This window comes from Strigops habroptila, chromosome 3 (assembly GCF_004027225.2).
Source record: "Strigops habroptila isolate Jane chromosome 3, bStrHab1.2.pri, whole genome shotgun sequence".
NCBI classification, from domain to species: Eukaryota; Metazoa; Chordata; class Aves; order Psittaciformes; family Psittacidae; genus Strigops; species Strigops habroptila.
In genome coordinates, this window is record NC_044279.2 from 16,441,285 (window position 1) to 16,462,654 (window position 21,370).

The 21,370-nt window shown below is 48.4% G+C and overlaps 2 protein-coding genes across 3 annotated transcripts in view; one reads left to right on the forward strand and one right to left on the reverse strand.

The window, feature by feature from the left end:
• Positions 1-643: 643 nt before the first annotated feature.
• Positions 644-19,267, reverse strand: LOC115605228 (histone H2B 5-like). Of its 2 annotated transcripts, none has more exons than XM_030479358.1 (2): positions 18,958-19,267; positions 644-5,557 (listed from the first exon to the last, which is right to left on the reverse strand). In XM_030479358.1, the coding sequence occupies exons 1-2, from the start codon at positions 19,199-19,201 to the stop codon at positions 5,148-5,150; spliced, it is 654 nt and encodes a 217-aa protein (XP_030335218.1). In that variant the 5' UTR covers positions 19,202-19,267; the 3' UTR covers positions 644-5,147. The 2 variants fall into 2 exon arrangements, with proteins under 2 accessions (XP_030335218.1, XP_030335219.1); XM_030479359.1 differs by having other exon boundaries at positions 18,870-19,125.
• The window catches only part of GRAMD4 (GRAM domain containing 4), a 76,863-nt gene continuing 74,737 nt past the window's right edge, over positions 19,245-21,370 (forward strand). The window contains exon 1 of the mRNA XM_030479357.1: positions 19,245-19,549. Coding sequence (XP_030335217.1) covers positions 19,521-19,549 — 29 coding nt within the window. The 5' untranslated portion in view covers positions 19,245-19,520. The remainder of the gene's footprint in view (positions 19,550-21,370) is intronic.

Sequence of the window (21,370 nt, forward strand, 5' to 3'; positions counted from 1 at the left end):
TTATGCTGCTGACGTCCAGCAGGTATGTATTTTACTTGAGTGTATTTACCAATCATTCTTTAAAAAGAAGAGCTTTTTCTTCCTAGGCTTTTCAGATGCTACATCTTATTCTATGTTTGTTGCCTGCAAACTTCTCCTAGTGCAAGGAAAGATGTTTCTAGTGGCAGCAACCATTAGTCCAGATAGACAGAAATAAACAGAAATTCTGAGTGCACATAAACCACTTTTTCAATGACAGAATCTGACAGTGCTCACTCTGTGCGAGTCACAAGTGTTGCCCATTGCGGGCAGAGGGATAGGTGCCGGGCAGAGCACACCCAAGCAGGAGTGTGGCAAGGACAGGTTGCAGGCTCAGCTCCGCCCAGGGCAAGCTCTCTGGAAGGGCTTGAAAACACACACACACGCTCATGTTGCACCCATGTTTGAGGTGAGTGATACCCACGAGGGGTCACAGCAGCAGCCTGTGACATCCCACTGCGGGGCTGCTCTGGTTTTAGACTGACCCTCTGCCAGGACCAGCCAGGCTCCATCCCTCCTGGAAGCGTGGCTGCTGTCACCCCGCGTCTGGAGGGAACATGATGGACAAAGGTAGGGCTTGGGGCGACGCCAGTGACACAGAAGCAAAGACATCCTGACAGCTGGGTCTCGTCCGACTTTCAACAGGTTGGCATTTACATTTTATTTATACATTTAACAGAAAACAGGTAATCAGCAGTAAGACAGGTCATGAATCAGCAGTAATATAACATAGATCATACTTGATGTAACACTTACTGTCAGGAAAACTCTGTGTACATAAGCCCAAAAGATACCATGCATGGAGTAAGCACGAGAGATTCTTCCCCTGGTGCTGGTCCCAGGGAACTCTCGGAATTCCGTCAGCAAGTGATTTTTATGATTTAGTTCATATTCTTCCTTTCCCTGTAAACAACTGGTCTGGATGCAAACCGTCAGGAAACACTATGATGGGATAAATGCTCACGGCTGTGCAGAGGCCATGCCAAGCTTGACTGCAACGATGGCCAGTCTTGGGGCTACCTCCACATGGCTGCCTGTCACCAGGGCAGATGGGCACACAGCCCCTCCGGGCAGGGCTCTTCAGCGGTTGCAGCTCAGGCATCCCTTCCCAGGACACGCAGTGGTGCCCAGCACAGGCGCTCATCCTCCACACTTGTTTTTACTCATTCTCCCCATTCATGACTAAAGACTTTTCTGTCCTGAGTAAGAACAAACCTCTGTGCATGTGGCTGCTCAGTTCTTCTGTAGGTCGAGCTCTGCTGTGAAGGGCAGGTGGATTTTCAGACCTTTCTATGTGGAAAATCAGGAGTAGATCTACAGCAGCTAGTTATATGTCTTGAATTGTACATGGAAACAACTCAGTGCAGTGATGTCCACTGGGTTATATGAGGTTAATGTCAAGGCCATGTTACTTTTTCAGCTTTCTTTTCCAAATACAGGAATGGCCCAGAGATGCTTCTGGGACTGCAGTAGAATCAGGCAGGGACAGTGGGGCTTGGTGTATTATCTTAATTTTAAAAATGTTTTATCAATTCCAGAGCTGGAAATATACATGTTTTTAAAAGCCTGAAGTGCAGAACTCCTCTTCTGCAGCCAATGCCCTTACCAGGGAATGGTGGAATATGTCACACTTCAGATTACTAAGTGGCCAATTTATCCTTGAACTTTTAGACCATCTTCTATTACCTCCACTACTAAGGCTCAGCCCAAGCTCATCACAGTCAAAGTAATTCCTGTTGCACTGGTGTGAGGGTGCTCCCATGCAGCAGCAGGCAGCTGTGGGCAGGGCAGGCTGCCTCATGTGCTGTTGTCTTCCGAACAAGGAAACTCCAACCACTGCAGCTGGGTGCCTGCATTTGTGAGCAGAGTGCCCTTCCCATCCTGCTCCCTTTCCCTTGTGCAACATCCGAGTCCTCTGGGATCTGCAGAAATGGGATACATCTGATTTCAACGTCAGACGAACTGCTTGTGGGACACTGCAAGGGTAACACCCCTAGTGATGTATCTAAAAGCCACGTCGTTGCTGTGAACTGGACCACTGCAGGAGACGCAGATTTCCTTTCTACACTAAGGCCATTAATTTCCCAACTGCTTTCTGCAGCAGCCCTAGCTTATGCTAGCCTTGCCTTTCCTGGATCAGCCCTTCCCTTAGCTGGCACAAGTGTCTGTACAACAGTGAAAGATCAGAGCCACCAGGACTGTACTAAAACAAAACTTGCAAGAATATCTAAAAAAGAACCCCAAACAACAAAACAAACAAGCAAACAGGTTCATTTTAACCTGGATCAGTTCCTCAATCCCGTGCTCCCCATTATCGGGGACAAGTAAAGAAATGATATAAAGGGAGAGTGAAGAGCAAATGATGTACGAAATGACAGCCTGAACCATATATAACTGGATGGACATGACCGGTCTCAGTCACTTGACTTTAGACAACATAAAAGATCCTCTTTCAGCTGTCAAGCATTTTTATAGCCTTAAATTGCTGTTCCTCCTCTCTCTGAAACAATCTCCAAAAATGGAGAGTGGCAACAGCAGCAGAAGAAAATGAGACCAGTACTGTGAGTATGGGGCCAGCAGCTCTGGTCCGAGAGCCCAGCCTTGCCCCCAGCTCCTCGAGCTGCCCAAGAGATCCTGGAGGGTCAATGCCCTGTTTTCTTTCCTGACTTCTTGCAGCAGGACTCTGCTCAAAAGAACGAGGATTTAGAGGCCGTGACAGGTAATCCCAGCTGATGTGTGTCCTGGCTCATACACACACCTTGGACTGGAGTGGATTTATTCCACTCAAAATTCCTACTTCCCAGAGGACTCCCCAAGGGGATGAGTCCCAGGGACACGAGGAAGAAGCTCCAGCACTGCCAGCCAGCCCTTCACTCCCTATATTCCCCTTCTGCATTATCTGCTGTCTGATTTCTGGTGGGAGAGAGACCAAGGCCAGTGGCTCTTGGACCACTGCAGGTACACTTTCATCTTTGGCATGTGATTTCGGCTTTTTGATTGGAAAACAAAAGGAAGTACTAAGCTGTCACTCTAAAGTGTCCTGGCCAAGTGGCCCAGGTTACCTAATGCCACTGAGCACAGGTATTGCTGCTCGTGGGAGCTGACACCTGGGGAGCGGCATTTGCTCTTTCTGAAAGGTATCACCAGGCATTCCTGCTGGCCTTAGGGATGAAACATGGCTGTGTGCTGTCACTGACCCAAGCAGGGCAGGAAAGCCCCTTTTTGGGCAAGGGGTGTTTAAACCCCAAGCAGGGGGATGGGAGCAGCCCATAAGCAACTTGACCTCTGCTCTTGCACAGAGACCACAAGACACCACGCTGCTCCTGGCTTTCTGACGTGCTCTGGGCTGAGCAGGTCCATGTGGTCCCTTCCTTAGACCAACAGGAAGATGACTGCAACACTGTTATAAAAACCAAAAATAACTGAATCTTCTGGAGCTGCAGAGTCCTACAGCTCCAAAAGCGATATAAACTTGTCAAGTGTCCCCATCACTCTCAAACTGTAAAGAAACAGGACAGAGATAAACACAGAGGAAAGTGAGAGATGTACTGCGAGGCTGGTATTTCAGGGTACGAATTTACCTTTCAATTAAAAGCAAGGTCTTGGAGTTTGGGGAGAACCTGCAGTTAGCTCCTGGGTCTTTGCTGCCCTTTTTATTCATGGAACAAGCTGCAGAAAGTAGTTGTTATTTTAGACCTGAATATTTTTTATCTGAGTGCTACTGCCTACCAGAGATTTGGATTTTCTTTCTTCTTTTTAATGATGGCTAATTTTGTGTTTTGAGTAGGAAGCTTCAACTTCACACCAGTTCTACACATGCTCTCCCACTATCCAACAGTCTGGGCAAGAGAACCTGCAACCAAGACATTCCTCCACTAACCTCTATGGCTTTTATTATTGCTCACCATACCATGGACTTTGAGAAGACGTGGGGACTATCTGAAACAGTTTAAGATTATTTAGCCTTTGAAATGTCACTTAGATGCAGGCAAGTGTCCCTATATATCCACTCAGCCCCAGTTTTTGCCTTCGCTTTCCAACCAGTGACCCAAGCAGGGAGGGCAGGGTGAGGTGAACTGCCCACAGTGATCCCTGCGAAGAGCCTGCCTCTCACCCAGCCTGCATTAACCACCTCTGCTCCCACTCCAGATCCCTTCCCAAACCTTCAGTCCCCTCCCCACACCTCTGTGCTGCTTGTCCTGCACCACCCCAGTGCTCACAGGAGATGGGACTCCCATGGGCACCACCCCATCTCACCCATGTGTATGGTGTCAGGGAGCAGAGGCAGTGTCGACGCAGGAAAGTCTCTGAAAAGCAGCAGAAGTAGCAATGTCTTGCACACAAAGCAAGTCCAAAAGCAGCAGTCAGGGAAGGTAGCGACCCAGTCCCAACATCCCCCCTTGCCTGTCTGTCTGCCTTGGCACAAGGTGGGAGGCAGTGGGCAGCTCCAGTGCTGGCACCCTCAGCTTGCTTAATGGTTCATCCACTGGCAGCAATGAGGAATAGTGCTTGGTTTCATCCCAGGCATCTGCTGTCAGGCTTGCTCTTTAAACAGGCTGTCAAGCACAGATAGCTGTTGAATCAGTATGGATTTTATTCTATAGCTCATGACTGGTAGCTGTCAATGACACTTCTGCTGGCACGGGGTGGGCTGTGCTGCTGTACACTGGGGTGGATCTGGGCTATGAGGGAGAGGATGGGTGCCAGCGCTGACTCCTCAGTGCCCATCTTGGATGACTGTGAGAAAGCAGCCAAACAGGAAGACTTAAAGAGACGGTGTCTCTGTGTTGCCACTGCAGGTCTCCCCAGTCAGTGCCAAGCGTGCATGTTGCCAAGCACAGAGAAGAGTTTGGATATACTACAGTTGGTCAGTCCTTTGGATGAGATGTGAAAGCAGGGGCCTCCTCCACCAGCCTCGCCAAACCTGCTGCATGCCCCAAACAGACTATGAAAATCAGCCAACATCCAGATCACTGTCTCCTCTTCCATTGGGCAGCTTCTCACGCCCATCCCAAGGCTGTAAATTGCTGTGGATAATAGCCATTATGTTTATCTGGACCGTGGCTGCCTGCCTGTGCTTGCGCGGAGGGTCCGGTGGTCAATGGTCCCATTGGAGAGGTGACATCCAGCTACTTGGAGCTCGTGTACTTGGTGACAGCCTTGGTGCCCTCTGAGACAGCGTGCTTGGCCAGCTCTCCCGGGAGCAGCAGGCGCACTGCCGTCTGGATCTCGCGGGAGGTGATGGTGGAGCGCTTGTTGTAATGGGCCAGGCGGGATGCTTCTCCAGCGATGCGCTCAAAGATGTCATTAACGAAGGAGTTCATGATGCCCATCGCCTTGGAGGAGATGCCGGTGTCGGGGTGGACCTGCTTCAGCACCTTGTAGACATAGATGGAGTAGCTCTCTTTCCTGCTCTTGTGCCGCTTCTTATCGCCCTTCTTCTGGGTCTTCGTCACAGCTTTCTTGGAGCCCTTTTTGGGGGCAGAGGTGGACTTTGCTGGCTCTGGCATCCTGAGAGCTCTTTCTCTGGGTCTTGGAGCTGCTTGGAAAGAACACCAAGAAAATCAAATTTTTTTTTATTCTTCTACAGTATAGTTTTATTGAGAGACAAGAGAGCCTGAGTCAGAGACAAGAGACATCTCTGAATCTGAGATAAACACCCCATGACCCCATGCAAGCATTTCTGAACTGCCAGTGAGAGCTGCTCTGGTTTGTGCATGGTTTCTTGTTGTTTTATGTTTAAATCCCCATAACACTGGCCTTGTAAACATCACTGAACCCAGGCCTAGTTGGCATCTACTTAGTAAATATGGGCTGGAGGGTGAACATATTTCTGAGAACATCATCGCAGTTCCAAAGAAAACACTAACTGCAGCATGGATTAAATTAAGTCTTGCTGGAATGGGCTGGAGAATGTTGCAAGATATCACCTTTATATGAGACTGGTCAAAATTATTTTACATGGTTATTACAATTTCCAACAGACCTTTTTTTTTTTTTTGCATGTAGGTAAAAGCTTATTTTGAGGGTGTTTGCATCTCTGTGGCTATTGCTTTACATCATGTATTCCAGTGGTACATAAAAATCATACAGTTTTAAGTTAGCTAGCTGAGCTACAGGATCTCTCTCAGTATTCATGTTAGTTACCAAAAATACCAGAGAGCAGAAAAGCTCAGAGGAGATGGCAGGATTCACCTGGCACAGGAACAGGAATGTGGACAGGAGTTAAAAATCAAAGTGCTTTTGGGCTATTTGTTGATGGAAAGAAGCGACATGGGCTAAAATTGTTTCCTGCTCTTTGGTGCATTCTGCTTTCGAGGGAGTGGGCCTCTGCTGACCAGTTTACATCAAAGATGCTTCATCCTCTCTCTGAAATTTTCTTCATTAGGCCACAACCTGCAGATGTGCAGCTGTCATTCAGAAGTGCTGTAACAAAAGTATGTATGTACAAATGTGACAGTATGTAAACCGGTCACAAAACTGGGTGCCCCCCCTTCCCCCCAAATTTACATGTACTTTACTATGTAGGTCAAGGGAATAACTGTGTCGGAACCTGGTAAATGGTTTTGTGCTTCAGAGGACACCTTGCGAGCTCCCTTGAAAGGCAAGGTTTCTCCAGGCTTTGCTGGAGGATCAGCTTCCAGCATCACCCCAGGGCTTGGGCTTTTACTGCTCTGCACCTCCTTTGAAGATGACCTAGGAATTAGTCTGCTGGCCAAGACAGACTAGAGGAGAAAAAACAGCTTCAGGGCTGATGGCACATGGGAAAATAGAGAGAAGTAAACAGGAGAGAGAAAGCTGGGATGTAACATACGGTCTGTACACACAGAGCATCAGAGAGGGACCTAAACAGTGCCTGTGCCAAAGCAATGGCTGCGTGCTCAGCCCTACCTCTCCTCCTTGGGAAGGAATGAGATGCTGGCCTCCATCCTGGCCTGGTTTCTCCACTGTTGCCTGCATCTGCAATCAAAGCCTGACACAGCCACCTCATCCCCTGTCTTAATTTTCCAGGGCATTCTTCTCAGTGGAGGAGTTTGGAAGGGCAAGTGCTGGACTGTCCCAAAGTCCTGGACACCCTTCAAAACTCTGACACCTGAAACACCACATTTTCTTTCTCTGCCGAAACCATGATTTTTCTCCCTTTCTTCCTCTACTTGGGAGCAATATTGGTGCAAGAAACCATCTACCCCTTGTTTGCAGACTCGAAAATATGTATTTTCAATGGAAAGGCATTTTTCCAAGAGAAGAAGTAACTGAGCACTTGCTTCTTTTTCTCTTCAGCTAATTTCCTGACTGAAAAACACCACAGCTGAAAAATTACTGTTTCTTAGGCTTTTTGAAAAGTGTGTCCTTCTAAAATATCTATTAAGTGCACTTCTACTGCAGTTTTTAAAAATGAATACAGTGCCTAATGGGCACCAGAGTGATTTCATGTCTCCAGAAAAGGTCACGCTGCAGGGCATCTCCATCCATTTGACTGGCTAATGCTGGGTAGGGCAGCCAGGATCTCACTCTTTTGCCACGTACAGCCATGATGAGGGAAGCAATGATGCTAAAGTTCAGAGATTAGTACAAAAGCTTTGGTGTCCTTGCTTCCCTCCACCCGTTTCTTTGCAGCCTACTGTTTAACAGGTAAATAACACCTTCTTTGGGAACAGGCTATCTCCCTTCCAGGTTGTTTGGGCAGTGCCTAGCACAAACAGCCTGACTGCATTTGCCAGGTGCTAAACAAACAATGTTAATAATGGTCGACAGTATCACCAACCCTTCTGTCAACAGCGCAACACAATCCACAGGCAGGTGCTGCTCTGGTGTGAAGATATGGATAATTATTAGGTTTTGTGTTTGAAGTGTTGCCATCATGACCAACTTCTCTACCATAAGGGTGACCAAGCAATGGCACAGGTTGCTCAGAGAGGTTGCAGGGTCTCCGTCCTTGGAGATACTCAAAATCCACCTGGACGTGGCTCTGAGCAACCCACAGTGGCCAACCCTGCTCTGCGCATGGGCTGGACTAGATGTTGTCCGGAGGCACCTCCAGCCTCAGCCATTCCGTGACCCTTGGAGACTGAAGCTGGGTACCTCTCACCTAGAACATGCTTTATGAGCCGCACTCCCCTGATAGACATTTCTTACGGGACACTGCAACCAGAGACTCCCACAGAGACCTCTACAGAGGGGTGATGATGCTCATCTCCCCTCCTTTTCAAGGCCAGGTTGGACAGAGCCTTGAGCAACCTGGTCTAGTGGAAGGTGTCCCTGCCCAAGGCAGGGGGTTGGAACTAGATGATCTTAAGGTCCTTTCGAACCCTAACTATTCTATGATTCTATATTCTCCAGGTGAAAGCCACCAAGCTCCCTGCAACACAGGGTATGGCCATGCAAGAGGACACACTCTGAAGCATCACGGTGATATTTGGAAAGTTTTGGGTTTTTTGAGGAAAATCTTTGAGCACATATTTTTTTCTTTATGGTTTGTATGCGTGAGTCAGCCCGTTATCAGTGCTGGCATTTTTTCCTTCCTCAGAAAACCAACAACAAAACCAACCACAGTGTTTTTTCTAGCCAGCTCCAAGCAGCAGCCTGCCTGCCACTAGAAACCAGAGCAGTGCAGAGTGACAGATACATCTTCCTTTGTGTTGACACCCCTTTCTTCAGCATCATTAAAAGGAAAATGAACTGAAAACATATTCAAAGATACAAATCACCGCAGTGTCTCAGATCTGAGCTGGGAGAGGAGCCCTGCTGAGAAATCCCATGAGCAGCCTGATGCTGTCTCCGTTTTCCTCAGGCCTGATATATTGATGGAGAGAGAGACAGGCCGGGAAGCTCCCACAGCATTTTTGTTCATTTTTAGCCTTCCTGCTGAGTCTGTAGGACCAGTGCCAAGCTGGTGCCAGCAGGGATGACCATGGGTGGACTATTAGCTGGCCTTTTGGATCTCCCCTTAATTGGAGGTGGAAACACCATTTCGATTTTTTCCTTCTTTTTCCTATTAAAGGCTGTCCTTGCTGCAATGAGCTCTGTGGCCCCCACTGTAAATCTCTATGCCCAGTGGGTTGTTCCCGTGCTGTAATTTCCTAATCAACCACAAAAGTTAGATTTCTAGAATCAGCACTTTGTTCTTAGGAGGTTTATGTGAAAAATTAAACATTTGTAGGAAAACCTCGAGCTCTCGTCTTTCAGACATCTGATATTCTGATATTTGCTAATCTTCTGATGATCTGTTTTAATCCTTGCTAGAGTAAATGAGAGCCAACAGGCACTTTTTGTTTATTCTGCCCCTTAAATAGGAATGTTTTGTTAGTTCTGTCCCTTTCCTTAGTTTCTCTTGCTGTATAAAATTAACTTGGTTTTAATCCTACACAGGAAGAAATGTAAAGTGAAAATTTGCTGCGACTTTTCGGTTCACTCTCTCTGAAACGCAAAGAAGGGCAACATATTAGGGAATGTTTCCACTGAAAGGAAGAGGCTTTCTAATGGCTTCATCTGCTCCGAAATGCTCGTAAGAGGACAGACAGCAGATCTGGTAAATACAGTTACAAATTACCAGATGTCAGCAAATTACTCTTGTTGGAACAGCGTATTTCTGCAAACTGCAAATCCCCTCCCTTTTGTGATGTACAGACATCTACCTGGAAATTCTCACACGAGAATTTGCTCATCCAGCAGGTGACATTAAATAGCAACAGCTGAGAAAACAAGCTATGGGGTTTTTTATGGTTACTTGGTAGCAAGCTCTGCCTTAGGTAGTAAAGCTGATCAGAAGCAGGATGAGTCACTGTGAGGCATCGGTGATGCTGCCTCATGTGCAAAAAGTGACAGTCACATTTTGGACTGGAAAGAGTTCTTGGCATGTTGTCTGGCATGTGATGATGAGGTAATATTTGCTTTGAAGTAACGAGGAGGAGAATTTCCTAGAATAAGGTAAACAAGTCTGAAATGCCTGATGTCTTCCCGTGGTGGAGGGGCGCAAAGGTCAGTTTGGGGATCTCTGGTCTCCTCCCAGGTAATCCAGTATCCATAACAGGGCCCCATCCCCAATCCCACATGTTCTGCTGTGTTTTATATGATTGCTCCTGTACAGTCATCATTTAAACGGATGACTTTTAACCTTGGATACACACACACAATCCTTCTAGTGAAGAGATTCATGCTTGCGTCTTGAACCATGAAAATATGTTAAAACTGAAGATGCCCCCTCCTCCTTAACATACAAATTCACTCCCTGACACACATACATTAGTTCAAAAAGATCTTTAAATTACTTTAGAAGAAACACAAGCAGAACAGAGCACTGAGATACACTGGCATGTAGCTTTTTGACTGATCCTTATCATTGCTTGTGCTAACACATTGCCTGTGAGTTCAGTACAGGATACTCCTTACAATAATCTTTAATTTTATTTTCTTGTCTAGCATTTCCATTTATGATTTTAGAAAACACATTTTTAATCACCAGCTATAATTTCTTGTACGACTGCCCACGCTGCGAGTACATCTCAGGGTTGTGCGGCTATCAATCAGAGATGCTTATGTACAAAGTAAGGAGCAGGACCCTAGATCAGAGCTCTCTGCAGAGAAGATAGATGGAATTTTTAAAGGACAGAAAAAATCTGTGAGTCAAGCAGAGCACAGAGAGTGCTGCAAGAAGAGTAACTATTAGGAGGCTAAATACTGCTGTCCTTATTTTGATTAAAGGAGTGCTTGAAGCCAGTGGGGATTTAACTTTGGTCTGAAACCACAAATACGATGCTCAGAGATGGTTATCACCAACAGCCAACATTGATTTCCACTGGAATCCAAGAGGCTCAGTACTTTCTAAAAATCAGACTCCTCCACGTTTTTTATCAAGTTTTTATTACTATGAATAAACGAGTACTTAAAACAGCTTTAGTATGACTTTTATCTGCTTTTTATGAGAGCACTCATTATCTACCTGCTTCGGAATATCTGACATCTACATGCTTGACCAGCAGGATCTAATAAATGCAACAAGGAGAAATGAAGTTTGCTATAGATCAATACCTGTTAAATGTTTACGAGAGTACACTCAGCAACAGCATCTGCTACAACTACACTCCAGTCAGCTTTCCCACAGAGTGCTAGGGTTTAAGAGACACCTGTATTATTGCAGCCATGCTCAGAGAGCCCTCAGGACTAACACCATCCAACAGAGAACACAACCAGGCTCACTGCCTTCCTGGGGTTTTATCAATAAGCCAAAACCTCAACACAACATAAACCTCAGCACAAGCTTCCTCCCCAGGTTTCGCAGTCATCAGGATTTGCTGCTTCTGTCACAAATCCTTTCCTCAGGTAACAGGCTTCTGTTCCCTCCATATCCCATTTCGCCTCACTGGGGTCACCCTGCCAGCAGCAACTGTGCCCTGGTGCAGGGTTTAGCTCCTGCCCTTAGACTAACTCAGCAATGTTGCTGTGAAGGCAGGGAGAAGTCAGAGCCTGCTAACCACCCACAGGCAGATGATCTCCAACTGACCTGGAGCAATCCTGCTGGGCAGGAGAAGCAAGACATCACAGCAGCTCAGCTACTCAGCAGCAGCACAAGCTGTGCTATCTGTTTGGTGATCCGCAAGGAACAGGTTATTGGAGCTGGGTGCAAGAACACAAATCATAGGTGACTGGGGTCTGTAATACCTACTACGCAACAGAAAGGTGCTTTACTTATTTGATGGTGCCCTATGCTACTTAAAATAAAAAGCGCAGATTCAAAATAAATTGCTCTGTGCCATATAAAAATTGAACATCACTTGATCTTTGACATCATCATTTCAATTTACCTGGAAAAGCAGAAGACCATAAACTCACTGAGCCAGCTGTACCTAAATAACTCCTACAACGGAGCCATAGTCTCTAAACTACTAATGATAATAAGCCTAAAGAACTGCTATAGCATTTAAGCAAACTCTTTTTATGGACTTTATGGAGTAACGGAGAACTATCAGAATTCTAGACTATTCTCATTGGTGCTGAAAAAGGCACTCATAAAAAATGTGCTAATTCAGCCATGGCCAAAAATACGAGAGAAGCTACAGCCCAACACCTGCAGGCCATAAGGGGAATGTGAGTGGGAGAGGGAGAAGAAGCAGTCCCAGGAGATGAGAGCTGCTTCTAAGTTAAGGCAGGAGTTATGTGGGAACCAATGCAGATACATGTGGCACCTCTTCTTCCCACATACCCCATCCCCAGGTTTCAGTAGGTTTCTGTGGCTTTTTCCAGTGCTGCAGATAAATAGTGTAGCAAAAAGAAATGAAGCCGGGATTGCACCCCAAAATGCCTACTCTATCTATACAGAGTTGATTGGGAATAATGCATGATATAAAACCATGCAAGTGGAAAACTATGTTCCCAAATTAGACTGAAGATTAGACCAAGGTCATTAAGGCTTTAAATGTTATGAGTACATCACAAGTATTACTATATATCCTCAATGGCATGAGTGAAATAAGCTCAGCACCACTTTCTAACAACCTTCATGCGATATATATGGGTTTAATGCACGTATGCTCAACAGACCTGGGCAGTGTCACCAACTCTCCCTCTACATGGGGAGAAAGAGCCAGAAGAGGGCCTGACGTGTGCAGCTATCATCAATCATGACCGACATTCCTTCTAACCGAGTCTCTAACTTCAATCATCATTTGCCATTTACGTTACTCACATTTCAGCAAGTACTGAAAAGGATTAAAAAAAATTAGTGGAAAGCTTGCAACTAATGAAAAAGTCAGGAATATGTGAAGGCTACTTTATCATGGCTGTAAAGCATGGCTGCCTGGGAACATGGAGTGTGAATGCAGGAGCTGTGGGTACCACACAGCTACATCCAAAAGGACTGCATGCCATGCCGCGAGCTAAAGGGCACCGAGTGGCACAGAGTCAGATTTCATTGCTACAGGATACTGAAAATATTGTAATGTGGGTATTAATAATTAATTTGGCATTGTAATAGCAATTTTACTGTAAAATTGAGATGTGTGACTATTACTGGAGCCTGCAGGAAAACAAAGATAAACGTCCTTCCCCTGAGCTCACATCATCCAATAACCGGATTGGGAATACGATCCAGGACTGCTGACACCTTTCTCTGCTGCACCACTAGATCACATTACCACAGGAGGAGAGTCCTCTGAGAGTTAGAGGTCATCTTCTGTGTGAAGCAGGAAAATGGAGAGCCTGCTAGACAGAAGGAGAGGAGAAAAGCATGACTGGGACAGCACCGCAAAGCTCCACTGAAGAGGGGAGCTGGCTATTCTCTAGAAATATAGGGGTGAGCACTAAGGACACAAGAGTTATTGCAGGTAAAAGTAAACTCTGGCATAAGTACTGTTAATAAACCATTCTGAAATGTTCATAAATAGCAAGTAACTGCTCTACATTACCAGACAATGTCTTTTCTATGTTATTGTGATATTGAAGATCTGTTAGCAAAATGCAGAGGTCCTTCACTTTGCATTTCTCCTCTTTCCTTTATTATTTTCTTTATTGTTCCTTCCTTCTTTCTCTCCCACCCATCACAAGCACCAGGAGGTTCAAAGCCCCAGCAGGTTTGCTGCCACTTGGTCTCATCCAACATGATATTTGTACAGAGACTAATGCATTACTTCGAACAACCATGGGGTTGAAAAGCTTGCAGTTCTCCAGAAACACTTAAAAAATGGCCTTTGAGCTAGGTTAACCCATGCCCGAATTCCACATTGTACAAATTGCCTGTGAATGCTGTTTTAATTTAGCTCTAATTTGCAATAGCATCATCATCACATGGACAGTGTGCTAGTCACTATACTGTCAGAAGCTAAAAAAGGCCATTTCCCTTCCAGAGAAATCAAAGCATAATTAGGGCTACATCAATATTTATGTCAGGCAGGGGTGCAAAGAGCTCTCTGCTGAAGTCTCGGTTGAAACCCCTAGACCAGCAGTGAAGAAAACGGGGGTTGCTGAACAAAGTGACAGCCCCAAAATGCCAGTGATCCTGGCTGGTCAGTAGCAATTAGAACAATTGTAAATGTAAGGCTCGCTCTTCAAAACAGAGAAGGGTTTTCAAAGGCAGCAGGTTTAAAATGCCAGCAGAGTGCCACATTATCTGTACCACACTGTTATTTTTAACCATCCGTGGCTCCATCCTCCTACACTCACTTTCCTCCTGAGGCTTCTTTCCACACCTTTGTTTTTCCCACTGCTGCAGTCTCCTGACCTGCTTCTTCCTCAGATGCAGTGCTCACCCTTTGCTCTTCTTCCTCCCTGCCGGTGCCTTTCACAGCACGCGCCCTCCACAGAGCTCATTAGTGCCTCTGCTTCAAGAGGCACATCTTTGCAGGTGACTCTCGAGTCCTTATCTCGAGTCGTGCCCCAGTTATCAGGCAGGTGCATCAATAAGAAGGATGATCAGTGCTGGGCTGAGGACCCACAGTGCAGGAGAGGAGAGAATATGGATTAATTCTGGTGCGGGAGAAAGAGGAAGGTGTGACAGGAAGGGCAAGACAGCTGCAGCATCCATGTCTTCAGGGCAGAGCTACCGAATCTGCAATGCATTTTAAGGCTTATACACAACAAGAATAGAAATAACCTATATCTATACTGGGTACAGTCAGCAGCTTATTCCTGTTGGGATGCTCCCCACCTCCTGCCTTCAGCACCTCACTTCTTTGTCATTTTCTCCATCCCAAAGAGGATCCAACGAGGACTTCTCCCTTTCCATCAACATGGCAGCAGCTTCCCTACCCTTCCTTCATCCACGTTTGCCAGCGGTTCACTTCAGTTTTTGGTTTTCCCCTTTCCTTCCCATTCCTTGATTCTGCCTGCCCTTGTGACAGAGAAATGAAGAGACTCTTGAACCAGATGCTTCCCCTGGCCCTCCCTCACACTAAGATTTCTCTTTAAGTGCCAAGCTCCAGAGCAGCCTCAGCTGCTCCTTCCTCCCTGTACCTCATTTTAAGAATTTCTTCTGCAAAAATGTCACATGCTTTTCTGCTCAAGCTTCCTCTTGCTTTCCGGGGTAACTCCTGTCCTCTTTGTAACACCCAATAACCTTCCTGGAGGTGCACTTTCAAGTCCTCCTACCCCTTCTTCCACTGCCTCCTGCGCACAGGATATTTATTGTATTGCCACTTTTGTGGTTTGTTCTCATTCCTATCGCCCTGTCTTCTTTCGTGCAGTATTTTCTGCTTGACAAGTATCAGTCTACTACATACAGTCTCTCTCCTCACAAGAGACAGGGTCACATAGGTTATACAAACAGGTTATAAGGAGAGATTTTATGTGCCCCAAAGCATGTCCATTTTCCTCCGTTGCTCTAATACAAACATTGCCTCTGCTTACAAAACTTTGCCCTCTAAATCCTTGATCATCATGGCTACAACCACCCAGTTTCTTCCTTGGTGCATACCACCTGCAATGATTATCTGGGGGATGGTCCTCTACCTTCAGCTGATGCACCTCAACTCTCCAGCTGTGGCACATTTCATGTCAGACATGAGTCCTCTGCAAATAGAAACCCCCTTTTCCCTGATCGTGGGGTAAATAACACAGAAAACCTTATTGCAGTGGACTGCCTGTGTGTTTTCACCAAATTCAGAAAAAAAACCCACAACCCCACCCCTACTCTATAAGAAGCTTTAAGGCTGATTTGAAAGACAAACAGTACCCCCCTGACAGATCACATCTTCAAGAGGGCCGGTGAAATAATATGACAAGGGTGGTGATTAACTCTCACCACAAAGAAAAATGTTGAGTCGATGTAGGTGGCATATAAAATCCCCCACTCTCTTTATGAGTCAGGTAAGCTGCCAGAAAGCGGAGGTGGAACCCGTGGGATGGAGCTGTTTTCATTCCAGCCAGTTAGTAGTATGCTTTTTGAAAGACAAAAGGAAAGTTTAATTATTAAAGCAGATTTAAAAAAAAAAAAAAAGCTGAGATTCTTATTCAAATAACAAAATCTAACATTTGCCCTTGATCCCCAGTGATGCTGTTTGTAGTCAGTTATAGTCAAGGGGAAATATTATTAAACAATTCCACTCCTTACCTCCTGAGATTATTGTAGCATTTTTGGGTTATGCATCTATTCTTCCATCTGCCACCCAATGCACATGATCCTACGGTCACACCATTCTCCTCTCCCTCTGGCTCCAGAAAAAAGGGAAGCTGATGAGCTGAGGTCCCAGTCTCACCCCACACAGAGCCCTTTTCAGAGGCAGAGCTTAGCTCTGATGGGGAAAAAAACACTTCTTTCCCAATAGCTGCACAAGAATGGCTTAATGAACATACATATAAAACAAAAAAATGCGCTCAGGTCCTGGAGTTCAGGGGTTACAGCCTGCCTCTGGCACTGTCAGCGGGAGCACAATAACTGCTCTGACCACAGTGTAGCCCGACCGAGCTGCTCTCGCAAGTCCAGTTCTGAATTTAGGAACATTTCCCACATACTTAATTCTTCAGTCTACCAAATATGTGTTTGATGATGGGCAGGAGCAGCGTATTTCAGATGCTGAGAAAGGGACACAACAGGATCAAACTACCAGCATGAGCCATTTCTTTGCTTCAGCTGGAGAAGATCTGGAGTGGAGACATATATATACACATATATATATGTATAGGTAAGGATGGAGGATTACAGTGACCGAAGGAACAGCGTGGAGAAAAAATGTCAAGAGGAAGGTAGAGTAAGGCAGGGGATTGAACTGAGATGTCAGAAAAGAGAGAGCAAGAGAGGGTATAAAAACCAGGACAGAAAAAGAAGGGGGTAGGGGAAGACAGAAGAAGGCGAAGACATATGAAAAGGCACAAAAAAGAGAGAAAAGGCATGAGCAGATGAAAAGCAGAGAGGAAAGGTAAGCAGCACAGTGTTTGGCAAGAAAGAAATACCAAAGCATAAATAAAGCACAGAGAAGAGACACTCAGAGGGGTCATAAGAAGAAAGACCTTGCACAGCAGAGAAGATGTGAAATAAGCAGTTAGAGGAAAAAAAAATCACCTGCTAGAACAGCAGTTCTGAGAGTCACGGGTGAGAGGTGCTGCTGCCCCAATGAGGGACAGAGACAAGCCTTGGGAACTGACAGGCTAAACCCAAGGAGAACAAAGGATGAGGCCAGGAGAAGGCAAACTGTACCCTAGTACTAGGTTGTTGTCTTCTGTCTAAAATAGAAATCATGAAGGTCATTGAAATTGCCACTCAGATATTGCACCTGAAACTTAAACCTCCCCCTTCCCCCACTTATTTTTCCAATACAATCATTCTTCATCCTTCTCCCCCAGTGTTGTCTTAAATTGATTACTGTACACTCCCCAGTTCTACCTCCCTGCCAGGGAAGAAAACCCCATTACGCCTGAAGCAGACCTTGCTCTCTGGCTCCTTTCGCCTACAGAGGCTTCTGCAGAAAACTTTCAGTAGACAAAGCTAGATTTCCTGCAGCTCCAAAACCACCATGATGGAGCTGGGTATCATTAGCAGGATGAGGAAAGAAAGAGGAAGCAAACCAGGGCGTTCCCCCAGGAAAAAGCTTTTTTTGTTTTTATGATTAGAAAATCTTGCCAATATAGAGCAAAAATTGCTACTGGTAAATAATTTGTCACTCCTTTGCACATTGAATAATAGGACCAAGAGAGGAGGGTGTGGGACATACATTCATAGTATCAAATTCAGTTGTTAACATGTGTTCAACGTAATAAAAACATAACTGTGAAAATAACATACTATAACACAAATACTATGCAGGCTATAGAGTAAAAACCCCAAGAAGATCAAACCGCGTTCCCGGGGTAGCACCAGTCTGAGAAACCACAGCTTTATTAGTAGTAACAGGAGCAACATATGGAGATGAATGAAACTGTGTTTGTAAATGCGATATGCAATTGCACACTCTCGCTTGGCTTTCCTTTTTCACGATCTGACTCAGCCTCCACATGGCTCCACTCCCCCATCTTTTGATTCATAAATTCTCGATCTCAAAAACTGAAGCGTTACAAAGCCAGCATGCAAAGGGCATGAGATGATGTGAAATACAGGGATGTCGGTGAGCGCAGAACATGCCATAGGTCATCACCCTGCAAACGGACAAGTCTGGCAGCAGAGACAGGGCCACTGTCTCAGGGGGTACCAGGGGACGCTGCGCAGCACATCACGGCTCGCCTCCGTTGCGCTAGAGGCAGGAGCTGAGGTACACAAACCTATTACAGAATTGTGTAACATTGCTTACACCGCACGGCAGCCGCTCCGCGAGGCAGTCCCTGCATCACCAAACCCTGAGGATGGGACATGAGAGGAATGGGAAATAAAAGGGTATCTCATGGCGTATGCACTCTGTATGTCTTAAGCTATGAAAAAGAGATCCGGGTTAACAACAAACAGTGCGAAACACTCCAAACAGTGCATAAGCGATGGTGTACAGCCCTATATGCTTAGTAAATAATTAACAATACAGTGTTGACTGTACACAGGAGTAGCACCTTCCCTGAGGGCCTGGGTTCCGCAGCGTGTGTGAGGCTGCAGGCAGCCAGCCTAGCCCATCAGCACCACCGGCCCAGGGCAGCGGTGCCTCAGGGCGGCCCAGAGCGAGTGCCCCGGGCGGGACTGCCGTCCCCGGCCCGCCGCCGCCTTGCCCAGGCCCGGGCATGTGCTTCGCCCTCAGCCCCCCGTTAACCGGGGCGCGGTTAGCTCCGGCGGTACGCTTCCTACAACGACGGCAAAGCACAGGCAAGGCTGACGCGGTGTGTGTGTATCTGCCAAGCCCGAAGCACAACGAAGCCCTGACCCTGCTGGGCTCAGGCTCCGGCCACAATGCACGCCACCGCTACCCATGCGCAGCGTTACGGTACAGGCTGCATCGCAAAGAGCATACTTGGACAGCGCAATCCCCGCTGCGGCGCACGGAGCAGCGGCAGCACAGCCCGCACCACAGGCAGCCAGCGCAGTATGGAGAATCTTGCCTGCTACGCGTCTGGGCTCCTTCGCAGGCGCCGGGCGCGGCGGCGGGGCTGGGGGCTGCTCGCTGCCGCTCCGCGCAGAGCCTGCGGACGCCGCTCCGCGCCGGGCGGGCCGCGGCACCCGCCTCCGCCGCCCGCGGGACCCGCGGCCGGGCTGCGGCCGGGGGTGGGGGGACACGCCTCGCTCTGCGCCGCCGCGCTGCTGCGGGCCGGGCTGGGCTGGGCCGGGCCGGGCCGCACCGCCCATGTGCCGCCCCGCCCGCCCCGCCTCTGCGGGCTCCCGCCGCGGGGCCGCCGCCGGCCGGGGGCGGGGCGAGCGGCTCGGGCGCTGCGGCGGCGGCGGCGGCTGCGCAGGGGGCTCGGCACGGCCTCGGCGGCGGCGGACGGGCACCTGCGGCCGCCCTCGCCCGCAGCGGGCAGGCGGGCCGAGCCGCGCCGCGCTTTGTCCGGGGCTGAGCGGCGCGCCCGGCCCCAGCGGCGCACGGCCCGGCCCGGCCCAGCGCGGCGAGCGGCGGCTCTCGGGGCGTCGCCTGGCTCCGGCGGCCTGGGCACCGCGGGGAGAGTGAATGAGAGTTTGCTCCGATTTACGAGCAGGGTGAGTGTGTCGCCGGGCCGCCTGCGGGGCGGGAATAATAACCCCGGTCTGGGGGGTTTTGTTTCCGTCCGAGCCGTTCCACCACATCCCGGACCCGACCTCCCCGGGCCGGGGCGGTGGGGACCCGCGGGGCTGGGGACAGACGCGTCCCCTCAGCCCGGTGCAGGGCAGCGTGCCTCCCGCCCGGCCGGGCCGGGCCGAGCCCGACACCCCGGGCCGGGGACCCGCGGAGGGGTTGCTGCCTCCGTTGCCGTCTGTCGTCTTTTGTTCGTCTGGAGGGGCTGAGGGGGAAGGGGGATGCGGGGGGAGACCCCGGGGAGCCGGGCCGGTGGATCCGCTTTCCGGGCCTTTTTCATCCGTTTGCGGGAAACGAGAGACCGTCCCCCTGGGCGCTGGGGTGTCCGGCTGCCCCGCTCCCCTGCTCCCGGGGCCGAGGAGCAGCTCTGCTCCGCTCCCCGCGCCCCTCCAGCGCGGAGCAGCCGTCCCGGGCGCCGCCGCCACCGTCCCGGTGAAACGCGGAGCCGGGAGTCCCGGGCTGTAGTAAACACAGCGTAGGGAGGGTGGCGGTGAACCTGGTAAAGGTCACATCTTCATGTACGAGCGCAGCTCGCCCCAGCTGCTCTCCCGAGGTGGTGGTGTCCTGTGCTGTGCGCTGTCGCGGCCAGCCCTGCTCCTCGCCTGCTCGCTGCGGGTTTGGATCGCGGCGGTATTCCCTACAGCTGTTAGCAGGGATCTCCCGTGGTGGGGGGAACAGTGCGAGCTGCATCGCGCCCCTGCTTTACCTCATCCTGCCCCCGGCAGGGGTGTGATCTGGGTGGCATCCGAGTTGGAAATTAGACCTGGGAACCTTGTTTCTACCGTGAGGTTTGGTTCAGAAGCTTTAGCTGAGCCTGGCTGAATCAGGGGCTAGCCACATGTTCATATTAAAGAGCAGCCAGCAATGTACCAATTCCTCAAAGCATGTGGTGTCTGGATGTGTCTTGATGGGGAGGGATGAGGCGCGGGAGTGTTGGAGGAGTAGGAGCAGAGAAATGCTGCTGGAGAGCTTACTTTGAAGGAGACTGAGAGGATGGCAGGGCCGTGGTGCTGGGTAAATGGCTGTTCTACAGCCCAAGCTGTCAACCTGGGCTCCTTCAGAAGAGGTCCTGTAGTTGTGCACGTATTCCCCTGGCCTCCTGTGTGCTTCTGTGTGTCATCGTTGGGCTTAATGCACATGTGGGGCAAGTGGGAAAATGATGGCTTTTTGTCATGTTTTTGTGTCATGCTTTAAGTCTTAGATTGAGTAGATGTGGTGCTATTAAGCTTGTGTGAAGGCGTAATGAATGATGGACAAGTTCTTGGGTATGGCACTTCCAGTGGTGGTTGAGCTGTGGGAGGGGAGAGGAAATATTTAATAAAGCAGGGATCCTCCGTGCTCTGCTTTACCTGACAGCATCCTGCCTTAGTTTTTAACATGTGATAAGTAGTTTCATTCCTCAGAATTAGAGATATGAGCTGTCTTGAACCTTTTTTGTTTTTAAATGCCACATCTAGTTACCAGATGCCATCAGTTGTTCAGAAGGGGAGGGCTTTTTTTAGTCCTAGTCTGTGCTCTTCTGAAGCTGACATTTAAGCTACTAGCTGTGAAACTCATAAGATATAAAATTAATTGTTGGTCTTATGATACCAAATCATGCAAAAATCCCTGAAAGCCTGAGTTGTGTTTCACTGTTTTTCATATGGTGGCCACAAGTATGTTTGGCTCGTCCCTGTGTCATAATAAAGGTGGCTTTGGGCTGAGATGCGAGACCGAACTGGAGATGAGCCATGTCGTGCTTCCAG

What these genes read in the sequence shown, in the direction of transcription:
- LOC115605228 (XM_030479358.1), bottom strand. Translation starts at nt 19,201, where the DNA reads ATGGGCGGTGCGGCCCGGCCCGGCCCAGCCCAGCCCGGCCCGCAGCAG. An exon ending in GGAGCCCAGACGCGTAGCAG is followed by an intron (nt 5,558 to 18,957) that starts GCAAGATTCTCC and finishes CTTTCCAAGCAG; the next exon opens with CTCCAAGACCCAGAGAAAGA.